Genomic DNA, 21,837 nt, shown 5'->3' with positions numbered 1-21,837 from the left:
TAGCCAGCCGGTATGGTGTTGAAGTGGTTTTCAGTGCACCTAACAAGGTGCAAAAACTGTGCCAAGCTATTCCAAAAAAGTTTGATAATAAGGTAAAGAAATGCAGCTGCGGTCTTAAAGAAGATAAAAAATTCACAAAATGCAGAATAGGTGTTGTGTACCGGCTTCCGTTGACCTGTGGCCAGATGTACATAGGACAAACCGGTCGGTGCATAAACACCCGTCTAAAAGAACATGAACGTTCTCTCGGTAAAGAAAATCATTCACATTTATCAAACCACTGTAATCTATGTCATTGTGATCCGGTATTTACTGACACTGACATTTTGTTTTCAGATAAAAACAAACTAACACGTGAAATAACAGAAGCGTTCCATATCATGAAGTGTGCTGATAAATGCATAAGTGAAGCATCGGTTGCAATTTCTGACAGAGAATTTACATATTTGAATACTGGGTAAACCTTTTTAATCTTTTCTGTTTACACTGACGACTTTGCACTGTAACCTTTTTAATCTTTTCTGTTTTCACTGACGACTCTTGTTGCACATGCTCAGTGCAGATAGCTGGGGTATATATGTTTTGTATCCTTCCGAAAATAAACAGTTGTGAGTAAGCGCTCGTGTGTCTCCCCTTCACTGTGTCCGTGTCAATTGTGTGCGCAAAAAGATTACACTATGAATTTCTTACGTTCTTTCTTGTAGTGACCAAGAACCTCTCGGTATGAGGCCGGAAACTCCTTGATGTCGCGGTGGTGTGTGTTGTGTGGGACATCTGTTCCCGTGGCCCCCAGCTCCGGCCGCCGCGATTTGGGTTGTGTTGGTAACTCCTCCGTTGGGGCCCCGCACAACAACGGCGGCGGCTGCCCTCTGGGGGATCGCGTCGTGGCGGGTAAGGTGCCTCGCGACGAGATGGGCGCACTCGTTGTGGTTGGGCGGAATGCCGGTGTGTCTTCGGCCGTTGGTATTGTTGTTGTCGTTGTTGTCGCGGATGTTGTCTTTGGTGGTGCCAAGCTCCCCGACGTGCGCGGGGAACCATTTGAGGGCCTTGTTCGTAATCGTGCCGGACACGAAGTCCCCGACTCTGGCGTTGAGCATGCGCGCCACATCCGCGGACACCCAACCTTTGGTGTAGTTACGGATAGTTGATTTGGAGTCGCTAATGATCAGGCTATCCTTCGTACTTCCGTGGAGTACCGCGACGGCTATGGCCATCTCCTCCGCTGCCTCGGCCGACGGCAGCTTCGCTGATGCCGTGACTCGTATCCTTCCCTTCGTATCTACGACTGCCATGGAGAAGGCAGGCGCCGACGCCGTCGGCCGGCCGTGTCGTTGATGTTGGCGCTCTTGCTGCTGCCGTTTTTGTCGTAGTAGTAGTAGTGATGGTGGTGTTGGCATCCCCGGTTTGTCTCGCACATTCTGTTGTAGTGGCGGTGGTGGTCGTCGTCCCTCTTCGCCGCCAACGTTAACGGCGGGCCGCGGGTACCTGGCTGCATCGACGAAGAGGACGCCTTCTCGTCTTCCGTGGTGCTGCTCGAGGATTGCTACCACCCTGCGTTTACGTCGTTGCACGTCATGCACCGGGTGCATGTTCTTTGGCATGTTTTCCATCTGTATGGCGTCCCTGACTTCCGGTAAAAGCGTTTCCTTCAGTCCCCGTGCCTCGTGATATCGAATCCCGAGCAGGTCGAGGATTCGTCTTCCCGTTCTGGTTCCCGACAGTCTCTCCAGCTGTAGAGCACTGCACGGGCTCGGGCTTACCCGAAAGCCCGGGCCCGGCCCGGCCCGTGGGCCGGGCCGGGCCGGGTAGAGGAGTTTTTTCATGGGCTCGGGCCGGGCTCGGGCACGGCGTGTGCTTTTTGACCCGGGCCCGGGCCGGGCTCGGGTTTTTTGACGCGGGCCCGGGCCGGGCTCGGGCTTTCTGCGAGTTATTCTCGGGCTTCTCAACTCGGAAAAACATGTATCTTTCGGTCTCGGGCCGGGTTCGGGCCGGTTTCGAGTCGGGCTCGTGCCGGGCTCGGGCTTAAGGTAAAGGGTTGGCGGGCCGGGCCGGGCGAGTAGCGTAGATTATTTCCGGGCCCGGGCCGGGCCCGGGTCTCGCCATAAAAGTTTTGATCGGGCTCGGGCGGGCCGCCCAATGTAAGAACGGGCCGGGGCCGGGCCCGGGCCGCAAAAATCGGCCGGTGCAGTGCTCTATCCAGCTGCGCGATTCTCTGCGCCTCGGCGACCTCCTCGAGCGTGTTGTGCATGCCCAGCTCGAGGAGCCTGTGGGTTGGCGTGTACTGGGGTCCCCCCAGGGCGGTTTTGAACGCCCTGAGGATCGCCACGTTCAGCTTGTCGGTTTCGCTCCTGTTCCAGTCGGCGTACGCGGCGACGTACGATGTATGGCTCAGCGCGTACGCCTGTATCAGCCTCGTCACGTTGTGTTCTTTCATTCCTTTCCTCTTGTTCGCGACCCTCCGCACGAGGTGCGTGGCGACGGCTACTTTCTTCTGCAGTCGGGAAACCAGCTCGCGGTTGGCACCGTTCTTTTCCAGCCACAGGCCGAGCACTCGCAATTTGGACACCGTCGGTATTAGGGTCCCCTCCCTCGTCGTGACGAGTACGCCCAAACGACGGGCGTCGAGCACGCACTGCGGGAGGGGTCCTTTCTTTCGCGGTCTGTGGAGTAGGATCTCTGATTGTCGGATGAGCAGACGAGTCCCGTCCCTTCAAGGTGCCGCTCCACCTCCCGGACGGACCGTTGCAGCCGGTCTTCCATTTCGCCGACGCTCGTGTTCTCCGTGGTCCACACCGTCGCGTCATCTGCGTAGATCGCGTGATTGATGCCCTCTATTGCATCGAGACGCTCCGGCAAGCCGATCATGTTGAGGTTGAAAAGCATAGGGGAAAGTACCGAGCCCTGCGGCGTTCCCGCACCTCCCGTTCAGACCGTTCGTGGCGTGGCCCCGTCGATCTTGACCGTCGCCTCGCGCCCATTCAGGAAGCTGCTGACATATCGGTAGAACCTCGCCCCGAGATCGAGTCGGCTGATTTTGTCCAATATGGTCAGGTGCTTCACCGTGTCGAAGGCGCTCTTCAGGTCTAGCCCGAGTAAGGCGCGCACGTGCGTACTCGGAGCGTTCACGACCTGTTCCTTGATCTGCAGCATGGCGTCCTGAGTGGAAAGTCCCTTCCGGAAACCGATGATGTGGGTGCCGAAGGCGTCCTGCTTCTCAAGGAGCATCGTCACCCTGTTGAGGCAGGCATGCTCCATCACTTTCCCGACGCAGGACGTGAGGGAGATCGGTCTCATGTTTCGAACCTCTAGCGGTTTGCCCGGCTTTGGTATGAGTATAACGACCGCGGACTTCCACGCCTGCGCAATTCGGCCCTCCTTCCAGCACGAGTTGATGTACTCGCAGAGCTTCTCGATGGCGTCGTCGTTCAGGTTTCTAAGGATTTTGTTGGTGATCCTTTCAGGACCAGGCGCCGATTTAGTGTTCAATAGCTGGAGGACCGCTCTAATTTCCTGCACGGAAAAGTCTGCGTCCAGCTCCTCGTTGGGAGCCCCGCGATACTCGGGGTGACTCTTCCCTTCCGGTCCAGCGAGGCACGATCTCCTCTGCGAAGGCTTCAGGGTCGTCCTTGTACTTGTGTCGCAGCTTGGCCATCTCTGTACGGGTCGCCGTTCTGGTGCTCCCCGGATCGAGCAGGTGCCTGAGAATCTTCCAGGTGCGTCCCGCGCTCATGTTCCCGTTCATCGTGTCACACAGCTCCTGCCATTCTTGTTCGCACAGGCGGCCGCAATGCGTCTCGATCTCCCGGTTGATTTCGGCGATCTTCTTGCGTATCTTCCTGTTGAGTTTTTGCTTATTCGCTCTCCGTTGCATGGATTTCTTAGCCGCAACGAGATGTGCCAGCCGGCTGTCCACTCTGGACGGTTGGGGAGTGTCGTCGTCCCCAGCTCCGCGGGATCTGTCTCCTCCTTCTCTGGGGGTTCTTGTCGCCAGTCCGTCCATTCGATCTCATCGGTGGATTTCTCTACGTTCGCGGGAATGGGACACTCGTCGAGCAGCGTCGGAAATCTGACCTACCTTCTCGCCTCGCAGAAAAGAACGCAGGGCAGCCGACGCGTACGGACGCGCCTCCGCCGGCTCCGTCTTCTTCGAATGATTGCGATCGGAAGATTTGCTTCAATCCTCAAGATTTTTCACCATTCTACAGATCTCGTCGAGAGGATTTCACCGAGCCTGTTTTTGACCCGGTAGGCCCATTTTTCGCCATTTTTGGAGACTTTGAAGTTTTCTCCCACCGATTCCCCCGCTAACCCTAGATTTGGGATTAGCGGCGGCGAGGAGTACGGCCGGGCGCCCGCCCGCGCCGTCGGAACGGCATCATGCCGGAGGTGGAGATGGTCGAAGGGGAAACTCTTTCCCGCGAAGAAGCTGACGCGCCTGGGTGGCGGACCGCTTTAAGCAAGAATAAGCGTTCTTCCCGGCAGCAAGAGAGCGTTTCTACTCAAAGTGACGGCACAGCTGGCCGCCGCACGGCCAACGCGCAGGGCGTCGTCCGGCGCCTTGCGACCGCATCGAGGCTCCCCCACTTGCCGCGGAGCCATATTCGAGTCATTGTCCGACCCAAGGGAGGCCTGGATCTCAAGAAGGTTAGCCAGATTCGTCTGGCCCAAGCCCTGGCGACCGGCTGCGAAACTACCCCCGGAGGAATCAAAGGAGGATATCATCTGCCCGAACATAACTCAGAATATTCTTGTGGTCTCTACCCCAGAGCCTAAGAATGCGGGCGCCTACGCGGCGCTGCGTCTCATCAGGCTCGGCTTCGACTGAGTATCAAGTTTCTGCCTACACCGCGGCCTCCGACGATACCTGCAAAGGCGTCGTCCGAGGTGTCGACGTGGACATTGGCGAGCAGCAGTTGGCGGCCATGATCGTCAACCAGCCGTAACCCTAAAGCCATGGAGGATGCGTCGCATCAAGGAAACGACTACGGTCGTTGTTCTCTTCAGTGGACTAAAGGTACCTAACTATGTTATGTGCGGTACGAGCATGCTTAGGTGTACGTTGTACATGAGACAGACTGATGTTTGTTATGGGTGTGGGGCTCTCGGCCATCGGGCCGATGTTTGCCCCACCCCGACGAAGAAAGTGTGCCGCGGGTGTGGTGTGAAGCGACCCTGCGGAGGATCACCAATGCCAGGCGAAATGTGCCTTGTGCGGGGGGCACATCTAACGGCAGACAAGGTCCTGCAAACATCGTTACCAAGTCCCCTTCGTGGTGAGACAAAGAAGACGGCGTAGGAAGCGCGCCAAGAAACGCCAGCAGGCCCAGGAGGCTCTGACATCACGGGATTCCAGCGTGGCACCACCTGCGAGAACGCACTCTCTCTCGCCAGCTCCTGGGAGACGCCGTAGCCACTCCAGGAGGCGCTCTCGCTCCCGAGGACGCTCTCGCTCCAGGGGGCGCTCCCGCTCCAGGGTGCGCATCCAAGAGGCTCCCACCACCTGGGCGGATCGAGTCAAGCCAAGGCCGGCGCAGCAGCCAGCACAGGTAACGCACGTGGCACTGCCAGAGCAAAAGGAAGATCCTAGGGTCGCTTTTCTAATTCAGGAGAACGCTACCTTGAAAGCTCAGCTTCAGGTGATGAGGGTCGAGTTCGAAGCTCTCAGGAATTCAGCACAGCCCCCGGCGCGGCCTTCGTCAGTGGAGCGGCGGCCGGCTAAGCGGAGGATAGGTCAGGAAGGAGAGGTTGCGGCGGCGTCCGACTCGGCCGTCCTTGAAGCAATCAAGGAATTGCAGAAGTCGGTGATGCGGCAAGCGGAATGTTTTGACCTCGTAGCACGTAAAGTCGCAGTAATCGAAAGCAGGCTTGGTCTCGGCGAGAAATCAGTTGGTCGTCCCGGTGACGCTCGTCTCACTGGTTCCCCAGGCGGGCCCTGGTATGCCGATGGTTCTGGCCCCCGTACATAAGGACATGCCGAGAAGTCGGCAAAACAGTGGTAGTAATCATGGCTCCCAGCGGAAATGAGTTTGCCATTTGGCAGTGGAACTGCGCGGGGTTTAGGAAGCGTAAGGCCTCCCTCCAGCAGTATATGTCTCCATTGGCGGTGAGGCCGCATGTGATTGCCTTACAGGAAACCATTGATGCGGCGGTTGCCTTGCCCGGCTATCGATCTGTATCAGTTAGGGGGGAGGGGCAACGCGGTCTGGCTATATTGGTTGCGAGGAAATATGCGTTTGTAGAACACAAGCTTCAGCTAGGCAACTCTACTTTGGAGGCCCAGCTGGTCGAAATCATCCCGAATAATTGGCTTAAGTGTAGCATCTTCATACTGAATGTCTACAGTACCCCTCGGAATCACAAGCAGGCGTTTTCCTCGGTGATCGCAAAGGCGGCTGCCCTAGCGGGCAAGTCGCCGCTCGTAGCTGTCGGGGACTTTAATGCACACCACCCGGCCTGGGGATATCCAAAGGCCACTGTTAAGGGGAGAAACCTGGTTCAAGCTATGACGGATTGTTCCTTAGAGCTGGTCACGGACTCTCAGTTCCCAACTAGGGTGGGCACCTCTGTTACGAGAGACACCACTCCGGATCTAGCATTTACCAAAAACGCGGCGGGCGTACAGTGGGCTAACCTGCAGGAAAGCCTGGGAAGTGATCACTTTATCCTCTCGGTCACCCAGGAAACCCGGGTGCCTCCGCCTAGGGAGTTCAGGGTGACGGACTGGGACGAGTTCAGAAAGCTCCGCAAGGCTGATCAGACCGAATATGGCACGTTGGAGGACCTCTTCTCGCGATTAGCAGAGGATGCTCTCCTCGCAACCAAGACGGTCCAGACTGACTTACAGGTGGATGCAATGGACTCACGTCTTGCGCATCTGTTGGAGGCTAAAAAATCACTGGTTGATAAATGGCGCACGCAGAAGCTCAATAGGAGGCTGCAGAAGCGCATATCGCTCCTCAATAAAGAAATCGAGGACTATTGTCAGGAACTGTCTAGGCAGCAGTGGAATGAAGTTTGCTCAAAAGTGGACGGGCAGATGCGCACCGGCGGTAAATGGAACCTCTTGAAGGTGCTTCTCGATGAGACTAATTCCAAAGGTAACCAGAGGTTGGCAATCGACCGATTGGTCCAAGCACAGAGGAGCAGTGGGGTCGATGACACGACTCTACTTATGGAATTGGCGGAGCGATACCTTCCGGTTGGCCCCGTAGGGGACTGGGATTACCCGGACTACCGGGGAGGGCCGCTGGAGGCAGTCGACTCGCCCTTTACGAAACTTGAGATCGAAGAGGTGCTTCATGAACTTAACAGTCGCTCAGCCCCTGGCCCTGATGGAATCACGAATAGGCTGCTGCGTAATCTTGATGATAAGTCCATTGCTAAGTTAACCGAGGAGGTCAATCTCCTATGGGCAGAAGGCCGCGTTCCGGAAGCCTGGAGGACCGCCTCGGTGGTACTCATTCCCAAACCGGGCAAGGCACTCGCCAAGGAGAACCTACGTCCCATCTCACTTACCTCTTGCGTGGGGAAGGTGATGGAGCATGCGGTATATAATAGGGTCATTAGGCATATCGAGGATAAAGAGCTCTTTCCACATAACATGGTAGGCTTCCGGCCGGGTCTCTCCACCCAGGATGTGATGCTCTTGATTAAGAGGCAAATTATCGACCGACAAACCCGAGATATTCGGGGATTATTGGCCCTTGACCTCGCCAAGGCGTTCGATACCATTTCACATAAGTTCGTCCTGGAGGCGGTCGAGAGCATGGGGCTGGGACCAAAGTTCCACGCCTATGTTCGTGCCTTCCTCCGGGAGCGCACAGCAACCATAAAGATTGGCCAATTAAAATCGCGGGCCTTTACCCTGGGTGCGAGGGGCACGCCGCAGGGAGCGGTCATTTCGCCTCTCTTGTTCAACATAGCTATGAAAGGCCTCTCAGAGCGTCTTTCCACTGTAGCGAATACCAACCACGCCCTATATGCGGACGACGTTACTGTCTGGTGCATGGGAGGTTCGGATGCTGAGGTGGAGGAGGCGCTTCAGTCGGCACTCTCTATCACCGAAAGTTTTCTGGAGGGTACGGGGCTTCGACTCTCCCCCTCCAAATCGGAGTTGCTTCTCTACAGACCGGTTCGGCCCGGGAGGAGGCCCTCCACGCCGCTTGATCAGGTACAGATTACGCTAACCACAAGGGACGGGCTGTCGATTCCCAGAGTCAACTGCATTAGAGTGCTCGGCTTGCTTCTTGAGTCCAACGGCAGGAATTCACAGGTTTTGGCCCGCATCACCTCCAAGACGGAGAACATGCTCAGGCTGATTTTAAGGGTCTCAAACCGCAGGGGAGGGCTGAGGGAGAGCAATCTCCTTCGGCTCTACCACGCGTTCCTCATGAGCCATATTAATTACGTCGCATCGGCACTGAATTGGTCTAAAAGCGAAGAGGATAAACTAGACACTTTAATGCGAAAAAGTATCAAAAGGGTGCTGGGACTCCCCATGAGCACCGGCACGGACAGGCTCATGAGCCTGGGCATGCACAACACCCTATCGGAGGTTACTGAGGCACAGAAACTAGCTCAGGTCGCGCGGCTCTCCTCCACCAAGGCTGGGCAGCGTCTCCTACAGTCGCTGGGCTGCCGTCATATGGGCAGCACCGAACAGAAGGTGTTTTTAACACAGACAGTGAAGGCTACCTACGAGGTGGAACCTTTCCCGCGTAACGTGCATCCGCAGTACAATGTTGGCCGGCGAAAGGCACGGGCCAGGTCTCTGCTTGACTTCGTAGCTAAATCCCCGGGAAAGGTGGCTTTCGTTGATGCGGCGCAGTATGGCCGCACCGATAGCTTTGCGGCCGTGGTTGTTGATCATCGCGGTCGCGTACTCAACTCAGCTTCCGTTGGGAAGGTGTCTGCCTCCGTAGCAGAGCAGGTAGCAATAGCTCTAGCGATGAAGGATCCTTCGCGTCCTGAGATATTCACTGACTCCAGGGCTGCCGTCCGGGCCTTCGCCTCGGGGGTGGTCTCCAGGGAGGCTGCCACTATCCTCAGTTCGAGGGGTGCGGTAGCCTTTCACACAATTACGTGGTTCCCAGCCCACATGGGCTTAGGGGTTCATCCGTCAGTTTCCAATGTCAACGAACTTGCCCATAACCGTGCGCGAGAAATCACGTGCCGCGGCGGTCCGGGCGGGTCCGCAGGCGGGTTCGCGGAGAGCTTCAAGGATCCACTAGGCACCTTTCACGAAGTTACGTCTCACTATCAACTGTCAAGGCGGAGGTACCCCCTCCCGCATTCCAAGCTCACTAGACCGTAGTCGTCCGTTCTCCGGATGCTGCAGGCAGGTTCGTTCCCGTCTCGTAGCACGTTTAGTCACTTTGCTGAAGGCATAGATCCAGGATGCCCTAACTGCAGGGAGAATAAGTGCACACTCGCTCATATGCTCTGGCAGTGCCCGGCGTTATGTGGCGCCAAGTTCAGCGCACAGCAGGACTGGGAGAGGACCCTTAAAAGCGGCGAACTCTCAGTCCAACTCTCGGCAGTCCAGGAGGCCTGCGAACGGGCGGAGGGCCACGGTCTTCCAGTACCGGCGTGGGCGCGGCCAGCAACCGTGGCGGACCCCCCTTCGGGGGGTGTCTGATCGGGGTTCTTCAGGACCAAATAAAGTTCATTTCACCTCATCATCTCCAAATGGCGTCATACGGAACCTCACGGCGACGGCGACGGCAGAAATCTGCTTTTGAGTGTCCATATAATTGCTATCGCAATAAAATGCATCGGATGTTACTAATGGTAATACAAAGTTGGTAAGAGTTCTAAAGAAAGTAAGGATGTATTTTTTATGGGTAGACTACAGACGTTATCCGACACTCACCGGGGTGACTCCGTGGCTCAAGCAATTTGCTGCTGCTGAGAAGAAGATCGCCGCTTCGATTTCCTGTCATGGTGGCCGCATTACGGCGGAATTAGAACACTCGAGTACCGTTCTTTTGTGAAGCAGGATAATAAATCCTCGGTGGTCAAATCTAATGTGCTAACGATTGACCCAGATCACCTTAGTTATAAGTACGAAACATCATTCGTTTTATTCAAAATCAATTTTTATTTTTAATCAAACGGTATTCATGTTATTGGGACAGAACGGACTCTTGCGCGTGAAAGATATCACAACGTGCAGCTGAGGCCCTGCTGTCCTTTCAAACTGCACGAGAACGCGTCCTCGAACGCTTTCAGCCGCTGCGACGACACAATGCAGCGGCCCGGTCCACTAGGCTGTGCGATGCAATCCTGCGGATAAGCTTATATTGGAGTTAACCAGATACACTTATAGAGACACGCAAGCTTGGATATTAGTCAGTTAAAGCACCAGACATGACAGCAGCTCACCATAACGCGAGATAGAGACTGTGCCTTGGGCATCTAGCATATATTGCACAGAACTACGAACCTTAATTCGCGCCTGTAGTGCTTCGCTATCAATGCCTACGATTTGCCCTTCCAGCGATATTGCGCCTTTAGAGGTAGTCATCACTCTTTATTTTAAACAATGCTAATATGCCCATAATAGTGGCAACCTGTACTGGATAATGCTAATACGAGGCCCGAAGTGTTCTGATGCGTCAAGGTGGAATTATTAGAAGCATAGTATTTTTTTATTTGAGACATCTTCAGACGCACAGTACACATAGGTTCTACAATCCCAGGAGATGGGGCTGAAGACATCAAATGGCCGGACGGGGCTGCATCACCCACACACATTTCACACGGTACCCGATGAAGGTTGAAAAGTGTGTACTAAATACAAAATGTAAAAGTGTGTATAATATTCAATTTCCAACACAGGCTATTGCAATGCTGAAGTGTCTACAGAATGTAAAATACACCGATTACAAATAACACCAGCATTTCGGAAAAAGTGGGTTGTCCTGCGCACAAAATAAGAGATAAATTACTGAAGTTGTTCGCACGATGCTTTTGCGTCTGACGCAAGTTAGAGGTAGCCCAGCTAAATTGTCCATACTGGTTTTAAAGGCATAGGCCGACAAATCTGCGTTCAGTTGCTCCAGTAGCAAGAACTTACTGTTTATTCAAAAACTAATTTGAGAGACTAAGGTCTGCGTTCTGCAGCGTGTGCACACTTTGTTTCGTTTAAAATTATAGCTGGTATCTTTTATGCAGTAAGTAATATCGAATCGTTCACCATTTACATATCGTAGCTCGGAAGCCTCAAGGGCGATACTGTAGTTACACAATTGATCAAGGGGTAGTATGTTCAATTGCATGTTCATAAAGTAAGGTTTCGTGTGGTCGAGGAAGCCCAGGTTACATATTGCAACACGCATGTTGTATTTGTTGGTCGGACGAAGCGTGCGGGCGCCATCACTCGAGAAACGAGGAGGAAGAACGAACTGGGCTCACGCTGTGAATCTAACCGGTCAGCGCTGCTACCGCCGCTGTAAATATAATGTGTACACAGTTTCTCGTTTAATTTACTCGTCCTTCGCGTAACAATATCGACCATGTCGCTCCTTCTTTGTAATCTTACGAACAGTCTAAGGTTAGTTTCTGACGTAGTACCCCACACGAGAAAACAATAATGTAAGCGAGAGTGTACCCCAAGTATCAAACTTTAGCAAGAACCGAAATATATAATTGCGCTTCCTCTGTGGAATCCTTCTCATTGCGCCTTCATGATAATCACGGGAATAAAGATACATTCGCCGTACTGGGTATCGAACTGACGCCCCAGGCGGCAATGTGCAGGTTGGGAGGCGGGCGTGCTCAGCACCAAGCTACCACGAGCTTCCTACCCCGCAAACTCACAAGGGTGAAAAACGTATCACCTGATGAGGATCCGGGCTTACGTTTCCCTCACCTCTGCTTTCATCTGCAAGTCGTGGGGCATCATCAAGCAAACGCCACTTTCCCAAACTATGCTACCCTAAAACAAGACATCGATGTGCACAGCACATGGATTAACAATAACTCTCGTTAGAGAACCTTGGAGTTTCTGTATAATGCAGGACGAGATCTATTTATGTGTTTTATTACTATGCTTTAAGTCAGCCAATCTCGAATTAAAAAAAAACAAGCTATTATGTTTGGCAATTTGTGCGGGGTCACGTGTGCCTAGGATACTCCGAGAGTGGTGCCATTAGAGCACTTATTTCGGAGTCCACAGCGGGAAATATTGGTGTGGTCGAAGAGGTGTGCACCGCAAAGATGTCTGCGCGAAAGAAGTCCCTTGTGATTGCCAGCTGCTGTCGCAGCGAACGGCTTCAGAACCGGATAAGCAGTTGAACACTGCAGTTCGAACGGTGTCTTGAATACTTGAAAACGGGCGCGCACCTTCAGGCAGCCGACGGTGTACATGATCGTCTCCGGTTTCAGCCCGGCGAGCTGAGGTAGACGGCGTTGGTAGCTTCCGTTCAACGCGGACAGAGCGTCACCTATGCAGGAGTAGGCCAGTAGGTTCTGCAGGACCCAGTCGTCTTGGCTGCCAGAGGCCGAGGCTTGGCACCCAGCGGGCAGGACTGAGTTCGGGACGAGGTACCTGCATTGTCAGGGAGATATCTCGTGTTTCGTAGTCGTTTCTTTAAGGTCTTTGAATTTTCGGGTGTGTACATATAACGGCGACACCGACGACGTATCGCAAAAAGGCAACGCTTATACTTGTTCGTTCAAGTCATTTGTCCTTCATTAAGAATTGAATGGAAGAATCTAACGCAACCGCCAACCCTTCCGAAATATTGGAGTTACTCAGGGCATGATGCCAGACGCACTCAAGAACTGGCCATGATATCGCGAAAAATTGTCATCCATGGCCGAGTATACAGCAGCAGTCTTTAAAGTAGAACTGCTTCGAACCTGAACAAACCATGACCGCGTTTGCCGTGTTGGCTTAGTGGATGCGGCGGCCTGCTGCTGAGCACGAGGTCGCAGATTCGACTCCCAGCGACTACAACGTCGAGGGCGCGAGTAATCCTCAGTTGTCCGCATAATTGCTATCGCAATAGTGCATATGTTACATTGACATTTATACAGAAGTTAGTTTGCTGATGGTAAAAGCGTATGCATATTTGTGCAGCACATCCACTGTGCAGCACGGAATCGACTTATGGCAGAATACAGCTGTTTAGTACTGCGCGTGTTGGCGCCTTCTTTTTTTTTTTGTTAAGCACTTTTATTTTAGCTGTCACTACCAAAGGTGCTTATAAGATACATTTATTATAACTCAACATGTCTTTCAAAAAAGTACGACATGATCAGTTAAATTCAAGCGTAGCGGAGGAGGGCTAGGGAATATATTTGTCTATCTGCTGTTCTTTTAACATACACGCAATGCATGGTGCACGAGCGTCTTTCGAATTCCTAGCACATCGAAATGCTTACGGCGCTGCCGGGATCTAACCCATGGCCGAAACGCCATGACTGAGCCTCCACTCGCGCCTCTGCGTGCCTTACTTATTGTACAAAATGATCATGAAGATTGTTGATGAGCACCTCTCAGCAAGCCGCCTCGCGATCAAGTGTCCCAGCCCACCCACGTTGAGCGCCACCGGACCGTCAGGCAAGAAGAAGGGGAGCGCGAACAGGGCTGCCGGCACGATGACCGTGCCGTCGGCGCCCACATCGACGTCCAGCCCGAACACGTCCACGTGGTCCTGGTCGAGGGACAGGCGCGAGGCACGCTCGTCGGCCGCCGCCAGCCAGTCGGCAAAAAAGGCGGCGCTCAGCTGCTGCGACACCGGGAACTTGGCGTAGAAGGCATCCAGTCGCTCTACGCTGTCGGCATACGGGGGAAAGCCCACGATCAGCCGAGGAGGCGTTGCGAACGGCGATATCCAAGTCGTCCTGGAAAGGCGCGAAATGGAGTTGAATGCGGTGTCTTAAATGCGAAATAAATTACTCGCGGACACTGTCTGTGGCAGTGGCGGGAAATCAATACGGAGGCAAGCCGTGCCTAATATATAGTAGTGCGAGCGAAAAAAGTTCCCTATTCTCATCCGCGCCAGCTTATTCTGAGGAAGGGAATATGTAGGCATCAGGTTTACAAGTGCAAAGTAAGACGATATAGATCACTGAATGTTTTAATTGATTTTTTTTTCCTGCTTTTCACTGCCGCGTTTCGACAAATGCGGAAGCGTCACACGTTGGTGCTGCGCTGCTTCAGTATCTGTTCTGGTTTCTTTTTTATAAGAAAGAAAGAATAAACTTCAGTCTTCAAATCCAGAAACGCTGCCGGAATGTTTCGCGCAGTAACACACGCCTAGAAGCTCTGGCTCGTACACTGAGTTTCGTAAACACGCTTTGTTACTATTTTTGTAGTTGTAAGTTGGCGGTCGTCTTGTCATATGAGTTCTTTGTACACGCCTTTTGGATCTTTTCCGCAGTTGATTTCATGAAGTGCGAATCACTAACTAGCTCATGCAAGACTCTGCCATGAATCATCACAGCTGCTTGGTCCGTTTTAGTGTAAAAAAATGTCGCAAGGACATTTAGAAGGAAATGATGCAGAAGGATATTTTTTAACACGAAAGTGTTTTATGCCGGGGTCCACCAAGACTTCACTGACGTATTTCCGTCACGGATATGACGTTCTTACAATGTACACGAACATAATACAAAGAAAGAAACCAGAAGAAAAAGTTCCACAAACATGCAAAATTTGGAAATCGAACCCACGACCTCTCGGTCCGCGACGATAGATCGCCGAGCGTTTAACCCATTGCGCCACAAACGCATTTGCAGAGAGCTACACAGACGCGCCTTATATATATAACACTCCTCCGTGTACCCGCGCTCTTGCTCGGGGCGGTGCCGCCGCCTACGAGCAGAAAAGAGAAGTACTGCATTATGACACTAACGCGCACCGACAGTGAACGCTTCGGTGGTCTCAGCACTACGACGCCTCGATGGCAGCATTCGAAGGGACGCTGGCATCAAGAAGCACTACCAACGCCACCTAGGTGGCGTTCACCGTACTCAGCACAGCGGAGCGTGGCCTCCGCAATTAGCTCTGAAAATGTTTCTGAAGTTGATCGCGGAGGCTGCAATTACGACGCGCTGTACGCGCTGATTTGACTCGGTGACGATTCAGTTACGTGCTTTGTCTTGCGCGTTGTATTAGTGTGTCAGTTACGTGCTTCGTCTTTCGCGTTGTGCTAGCGTGTGCAGCGTAGTGCAGCTTCCATATGCACGATGGTTGCTCATGGTCATCGACGTTGGTAGTCGTGATGGAGGAGACGTGCCACCAGGCGTCAGCGTGGGTGCATCAACGCCTAAGGGCGCTTTAGCCACAAAACACCAATAGACATTATATATCAATGTGCAATAAACATTACACTACTTCTGTGAAGACACGTTTCACTTTCGTGTTCTATACCGATTCCTATATAAGAGGGATCAACCACATTTTTTTGCGCTAGTTGGCGGTTACCTCATGACAAAATGTAGCGCAAGGGCAGAACAACAGTGAAGACACACCGATAAACGTCACAGGCGCTTCTAACAAGTTTTCTAAGTTGTTAGAAGCGCCTGTGACGTTTATCGGTGTTTCAGGTCTATGGTTGTGCCCTTGCGCTACACTTTGTCATTAAGTTGGTACAAAGAGCTTTTTAGTTACATTAGTGTGCAACATACCTTATTTACCGATAAGTGTTCTGGTGCATAGCAGATAAACTCATACTTCGTGACGTCCCGGGGAGCTAGTACATCAACTTAATATATAGACATAGCTAGCCGTTTTCGCTCTTGTCATCTATCCTGACTTAACGAGCTTCATTACCCAGCCGTTAATTGATAAGCTTAAAAAATTTTACGTACAATGCTTAAAATTGTGCTAAGCAGCGAAACAACCCAACTGAGGCTCCTCGCCGGAAATACCACAGGGGTTCCCTTTTGCATATATTGTAAGGAAGATGAAGCGCCCTTACGGAGGAAGGAACAGTGAATGAGGGACGACGAGGAAGAAGATTAAATACAACTCGTAAAGGTAACGGTGCGCCGTCTCCTTCCTTCATTATACTGGCACAGTCGGCGAAGGGGCAGGTTAAAGGCGTCCCAGTCTTAAGACACAGAGCTTCAGAATTGTCTTTCTACTCCGCCGACGGGACTTGAGGGTCCACGCCGTGATTCCACGGATTCAAATAGTGCTCGCTGTCATGGCCATAGATTCCCAGACGGACGCTTCTGACTGGTTCGCTAACGCTGTCCATGGATCCTCGACTGAATTCGCAAGTGGGCGAATGATGCACTACTTGCACCCATCATCGCAGGAAGCCACCACAACGCCCGGGGATGGCTTCTACACATTCATGGCGGCTTTCGGTTTGCGCAAAGCAGGGGACCTTACCCAAGATATGGCGAGCTGTTTTGCTTCAGCCTTCGGTAACCCAACTATTACAGCCCCTGCCGAGGCAACAGTTCCCGAATTTCATAGATTGCAGGACAACCCTATGCCGTGGATATGGACAGTTGACTCCTTAGTGCTTGGTCGGAGTTCTTGGTCGGAGTGCTTGGTCCAACAGCTTGGTCCAGTTGACTCCTTATGATTGGTCCGAGGACATCAAAAAAATGGTTGCTGAACGGGAACTTCAGGATGCCACCAAAACCAAAGCGAACAGTAGGGTAACACATACTGTTCGTGGGAAGATTCGTGTACAGCTGCTGTAAGTGCCTTCAGCTGCTTTTGCCTTTGTCATGAGTAAGAGGCCTGTGGCGAAAGAAAAGAAGACAAGGACGATTAGGGAGCCTACATGGAACGCCGTTTCATGTAGGCTCCCTAAGGACGATGTGAAGCGATCGTTCCAAACGGCACGAGACCTCGAGGCGCGTGAACCGAGCCGTAATCGAGTGAGAAACGGCCCTGTCAGAGCATTATCGACGTGGCTCTGGGCCAGGAAGGTCTCATCGTTTGCTACGCTCTGGTGATGGGAGACTTGGAGGTTCGGCTGAGTCCGTGACGCTGGCAGTCCGAGGTGCAGGCGTCGACCTCAGAGACGTTCGGGCGAGGCTCCGTGGTGAGAGAGAGAGAAACAACTTTATTAAAATAACGATCGTGCTTGGTTACTGTGGGTGGAGCCCCTCTTCCAGGGCCCCACTGGCTATTGCGGCACGCCGGGCCTGGTCGAGGGTCGCCAATTGGCTCCCCAAGTCCAGTTCGGAGAGTCGCGTCTCCCACGACCGATTGCTTCGTGGACCAGCTGCAGCACCACATGGCATGACCGGGCACTCCAGAGAGGATCCCCCTTCTTTGACAAACCAGCGCGTTCGGTAATCCCCGGAACGCCACGTCGGCACTTGAGAAAGGAGCTGGACGGACGCGGCGGCCGAACACGTCGTTAGGCCTAACCCGTCGGGCCTCTCTGCCACGTCAGCATCAGCGACCGGGATAAACAGGCTTCGAAGACGAACAAGTTGACGGACCTACTTCAAGGCAGCAATGATTATGCGACAGTCGGCAAGAACAACGACATTGAGAAAAATCCGACATCTTCCCGCCGGGAAAATACGTGCAAGAACAACGAACTCAGCAAGAACGTCCCATTCTAGTAGCGTCACAAAAGTAGGCTAGAGTTGCCTGACTTTCATGGAGGAAACGCCCAGAAATAGTGTAGGTAGAATTAGGCGCATGTTTATTGATTCATTAGGTTGTATTTTTGTTAACATTTATTTATTCATTGTGTTTTAGTTCAGTGCGCTTGTTCGAGTGAGTTTTTAGTTTGAGTTTTCAGTTTGAGTGCAATTAAAATCTGCTTGCTGTGTTGCCATGCGTCTTCCAACCTCATCTCTTATAACACTCGCACGCCCCCGAGATCGGTGACACACGACATCCTTCCAGCTATGACGATCACTTCACACGCATGCGACCTCGACATCCAGTCCCACAGGAAGACGTAAATACATACGTTTACCACAAACTGACACTCCTAGATGAATGCAAACTGACATGGTCTTCTCCAGGTGCTAGGCAATTCGACGGCGATGGATTGCTGGATTCTGCTCAGGCATCCCATCTTGTAGAAGCAACATGAGATGGCTTTGCTCGTAAAGCCACAGAGCTAGAGCACAACGCACGTCGCCGTAAGACTGCCGCTGTGCCGGCAGCTCGTTCGTCGCAAGTGCACCAACGGGGACTCGCCAGCTCTAACTGGGACAGTCACTCCCTCAGTACATCGACTACAGGCGTTCGTACGAGCACAGACCATACTCGTTTTTCTTGCTGAATAACTGAACGGCCCAACATAATTCGGCGCCATGCTTCACCCACACTTCAGTCTGGTACACAGCCCGCATCGCACTTCTATCGGACACAGGGTTCTTCCAGTCGGCACGTTCGACCAGGATATTGACACCTGCTGGCAGCAGGTTCATCCTGCCGTGACACACGTCTAGAACATTCCTGCTGACGTCATCTTGTGTAACGACAACTTGCGACGCGATGGTGTTATGATCGTCATTTCACAGGGGCTTATCTAACTCGGCCATACCGACCTCAGCGCCCCCTCAATCAAAAACCCGGAGGTTGAGCATTATAACTGCCACCACGTTGAAGATGTTAACCATACCCTCGAAGCTACGCCTCATGACTCGATTGATGGCCACACGTCGAAAAACAGCGGGTCCTAGATAACTGTCTAAAGAGAGCGAGGCCAAGGCCCAACGTGAGGACACGGACGTTGCACATCTTGATGAACCAGACAAGCAGTCAAAGTTTGTTCAAGAAGGCGAGATTTTGTTCTGTCCCCATAGGAGCAAGAACAAAGAGGGAAGTCACCTTGTCGTTATCTCTCCCTCTTGGGGCTGGCGAATTTTGAACACCACTCACGCGACTCAAAATGGGGGACACAACGGCCGGTGAACCACGCTACGAGATAAACAGCGGCAAGTTTGGTGGCTGATAATGCAAAATGACATTTGTTACTACGGTCGTCTATGTCTGACCGTACAAAGAACTAACTGGAACAGGCAGGGTCAGTGCCAATACGGGGTAGTGCATTCCTATTGAGAGCAACAACTCAAAACTTCTCTCATACAACCTGAACCAAGTATCGAATTATAAGGTACGGTCTCGTAGCTTTCAGAGCACTGCAACAGTGGACAAAAAACAGAGGTCGTAAACAACGAGATCACCACCACTTTCAACCTACACGGGCGTGCAACAGGGGCGCAGAGTTAGACCGACGTGCTCAATGTCCTGACCGAAAGCTTCGTGTTAAGTTCGAGAGGCCCTTCGCCGTAACCGACCGCCTCGTAGAGAACACGGGGCAAGTCGGCCAGTCTCGCACAGTAAGCCTATACGAGATGAGAACTATTAGTATTGTCATGAACGTGTCGCGCCTCAAACAAGGGTGCCTTCCACTGAGTGACCATAATTCACTTTGTCCTGCGTATAGATAAATTGTGGTGTTTAGGTAGAGAGAGAGAAAGAATAACAAATGGAATATGTGTGCGGGTGTCTGTGTGTCTAATAATCTTCACCCACAAATACGATCACGTACGCGTGCGTGACGCGTGTGGCAGAAAGATTGTTTTCGCCGTCAAGGCCGTGGGTGGTGGCGCTGGCTAAGACTCCGATGTTTAGTTCTAGTAGATAACCATAAATACCCCAGAAAGCGAATGAAAAAAACGGTGCCGTGGTAGCCAAATAGATAAGAGCATCGCGAGCGTAATGCGAAGACGTGGGTTCGTGCCCCACCTGCTGCCAGTTGTTTTTTCACCTACTTTCATTCCCAAGTGTTTATCATTTCTTTAATTGAATTAGTAAGTACATGTAATCTCCTCCATGCTGTCCTTGGTGTCCGTTTGTTGGCTTTTTATGATATATATATATATATATATATATATATATATACTGTAAAGGCAGTTATTAGACACCAGCCGTTTGGGCCATCCGTTGTATGAAGGTCCGAGCTCTCAGGAGGAGCGGCGTTTCTCGAGGCAAGCGCAGGACGGATCGACCCACTACAAAGGACTGTAGAGCGTGACCCGCTATGGCGTTCGTATTCTTCGCTACAATCACCCCCGGGAGTGAAGAGGAAGCCGTCGGGCGACGTAACAGCTGGTCACTATGACAGGGTCATAGTAGGTCTTGAGGCGCTCGACGTTGACAGTGTCGCGTCCACGACGGCGCATGTCAGCAGAAGGTTCAACTGGTTCGATCACGTAGTTGACGGGAGATGTGCGTTCGACAATACGGTAGCGGCCTTCATACTTGTGCACTTGTTTGGATGATAGACCAGGTGTAGCGGAAGGAATCGAGAGCCACACAAGTGCTTCAGGAAGGAAGGTGGGTGCAGAAGTGGTGTCACCGCGTGTGAACTTCGGCCGCTCTTGGTCATTGGATGTAAAGACCCGTGCGAGATCGCGGCACTCTTCAGCATGTCTTGCCGTGTCACAAATGGGCGCACATTCAGATGCATCTGGCCGGTACGGTAGAATTGTGCAGATGGTGTGCGACGGGTGCCGACCATACAGTAAGAAAAAGGTGAAAAGACAGTGGTTCTCTGAGTGGCAGTGTTATACGCGTAAGTTACAAAGGGCAGAATGGCGTCCCAATTAGTGTGGTCGGAGGCGACGTAAATAGCAAGCATTTCCCGAGCGTACGGTTGAAGCGTTTTGTAAGGCCATTGGTTTGGAGGTGGTACGCCGCAGTTGCGCGAAGAACAACGTGGCACTCCTTCGGGCTACTTCGGACGGGAAGACACACCCACGATCACTGAGTAGTTCCTGGGGTTGCCTATGTGGAAGGATCAATCGTCGAAGCAGCAAGGAGGCAACATCGCGTGCTGTAGCGGCCGGTAGGGTGGCTATTTCGGCGTATCACGTCAGGTAGTGGACGGCCACAAAGGCCCAGCGATTTCCAGTCGACGTCAGGGGAAGGGGCCCATACAAATCGATGCCGACGCTTCCAAACAGCCGCGTAGGGCAAGGTAAAGGTTGCAGACCGGCTGGCGAAAGGCGGGGTGAAGATTTCCGGCGCGGGCAATCGGGACAAGAGCGAACAAACTTGTGAACGTAGCTGTACGTCCCGCGCCAGTAATATCGCTGTTGAAGGCGCTGGTAAGTCTTGAAAACTCCGGAGTGCGCACACTGTGGATCAGCATGGAAAGCGGCGCATACTTCGGAACGCAGACTGCGGAGTACCACTAACAACCACTGTTGCCCGTCGGGGTTATAATTGCGTCGGTGAAGCAGGTTGTCGCGAATGGCAAAATGAAGTGCTTGGCGCCGCAACGTGCGAGTGCTTGGTTGTGCAAACGAACTAGAAAGCAAGTCTATCAGGGGGGCAATTCAATTGTCCTTGCGTTACTCAGAAGCGAAGGTGTTAAGGTCGAGCGAAGAAACAATAATCTCAGATAGTGAGGAGCAGACATTGTCAGGCAAGGGAGAGCGCGAGAGGGCGTCGGCGTCAGAATGCTGGCGTCCGTTGCGGTACAGCACCCGGACATCGTAGTCCTGCAGGCGAAGTGCCCATCGAGCAAGACGGCCCGATGGGTCCTTCAATGATGACAGCCAACACAGTGCATGGAGGTCCGTGACTACATCAAATGGACGACCATATAGATAAGGCCGGAACTTAATCAGAGCCCAGATAATGGCCAAGCATTCTTTTTCTGTCACAGTGTAATTTGTCTCAGCTTTCGTAAGCATACAACTTGCATAAGCGACGATATATTCAGGAAACCCTTGTTTGCGTTAGGCAAGAACAGCGCAGAGGCCGACGCCGCTGGCATCTGTGTGCACATCAGAAGGAGCTGTCGGGTCGTAGTGGCGCAAAATTGGCGGAGATGTAAGTAGATGCCGGAGCTTCGTGAAGGCCTCATCGCACTTGAACGA

The 21,837-nt window shown here is 52.6% G+C and overlaps 1 protein-coding gene across 1 annotated transcript in view; it reads right to left on the bottom strand.

Annotated features, from left to right (window-relative positions):
- Positions 1-10,152: 10,152 nt before the first annotated feature.
- LOC119449046 (uncharacterized) overlaps positions 10,153-21,837 on the bottom strand; it is a 29,250-nt gene continuing 17,565 nt past the window's right edge. The window contains exons 2-4 of the mRNA XM_037712241.2: positions 13,501-13,851; positions 12,346-12,550; positions 10,153-10,284 (exon numbers count right to left, since the gene is read on the bottom strand). Coding sequence (XP_037568169.2) covers positions 10,162-10,284; positions 12,346-12,550; positions 13,501-13,851 — 679 coding nt within the window. The 3' untranslated portion in view covers positions 10,153-10,161. The remainder of the gene's footprint in view (positions 10,285-12,345; positions 12,551-13,500; positions 13,852-21,837) is intronic.

Source organism: Dermacentor silvarum, chromosome 4, assembly GCF_013339745.2.
Source record: "Dermacentor silvarum isolate Dsil-2018 chromosome 4, BIME_Dsil_1.4, whole genome shotgun sequence".
NCBI lineage: Eukaryota > Metazoa > Arthropoda > Arachnida > Ixodida > Ixodidae > Dermacentor > Dermacentor silvarum.
This window is presented reverse-complemented; position numbering and strand designations above follow the sequence as displayed.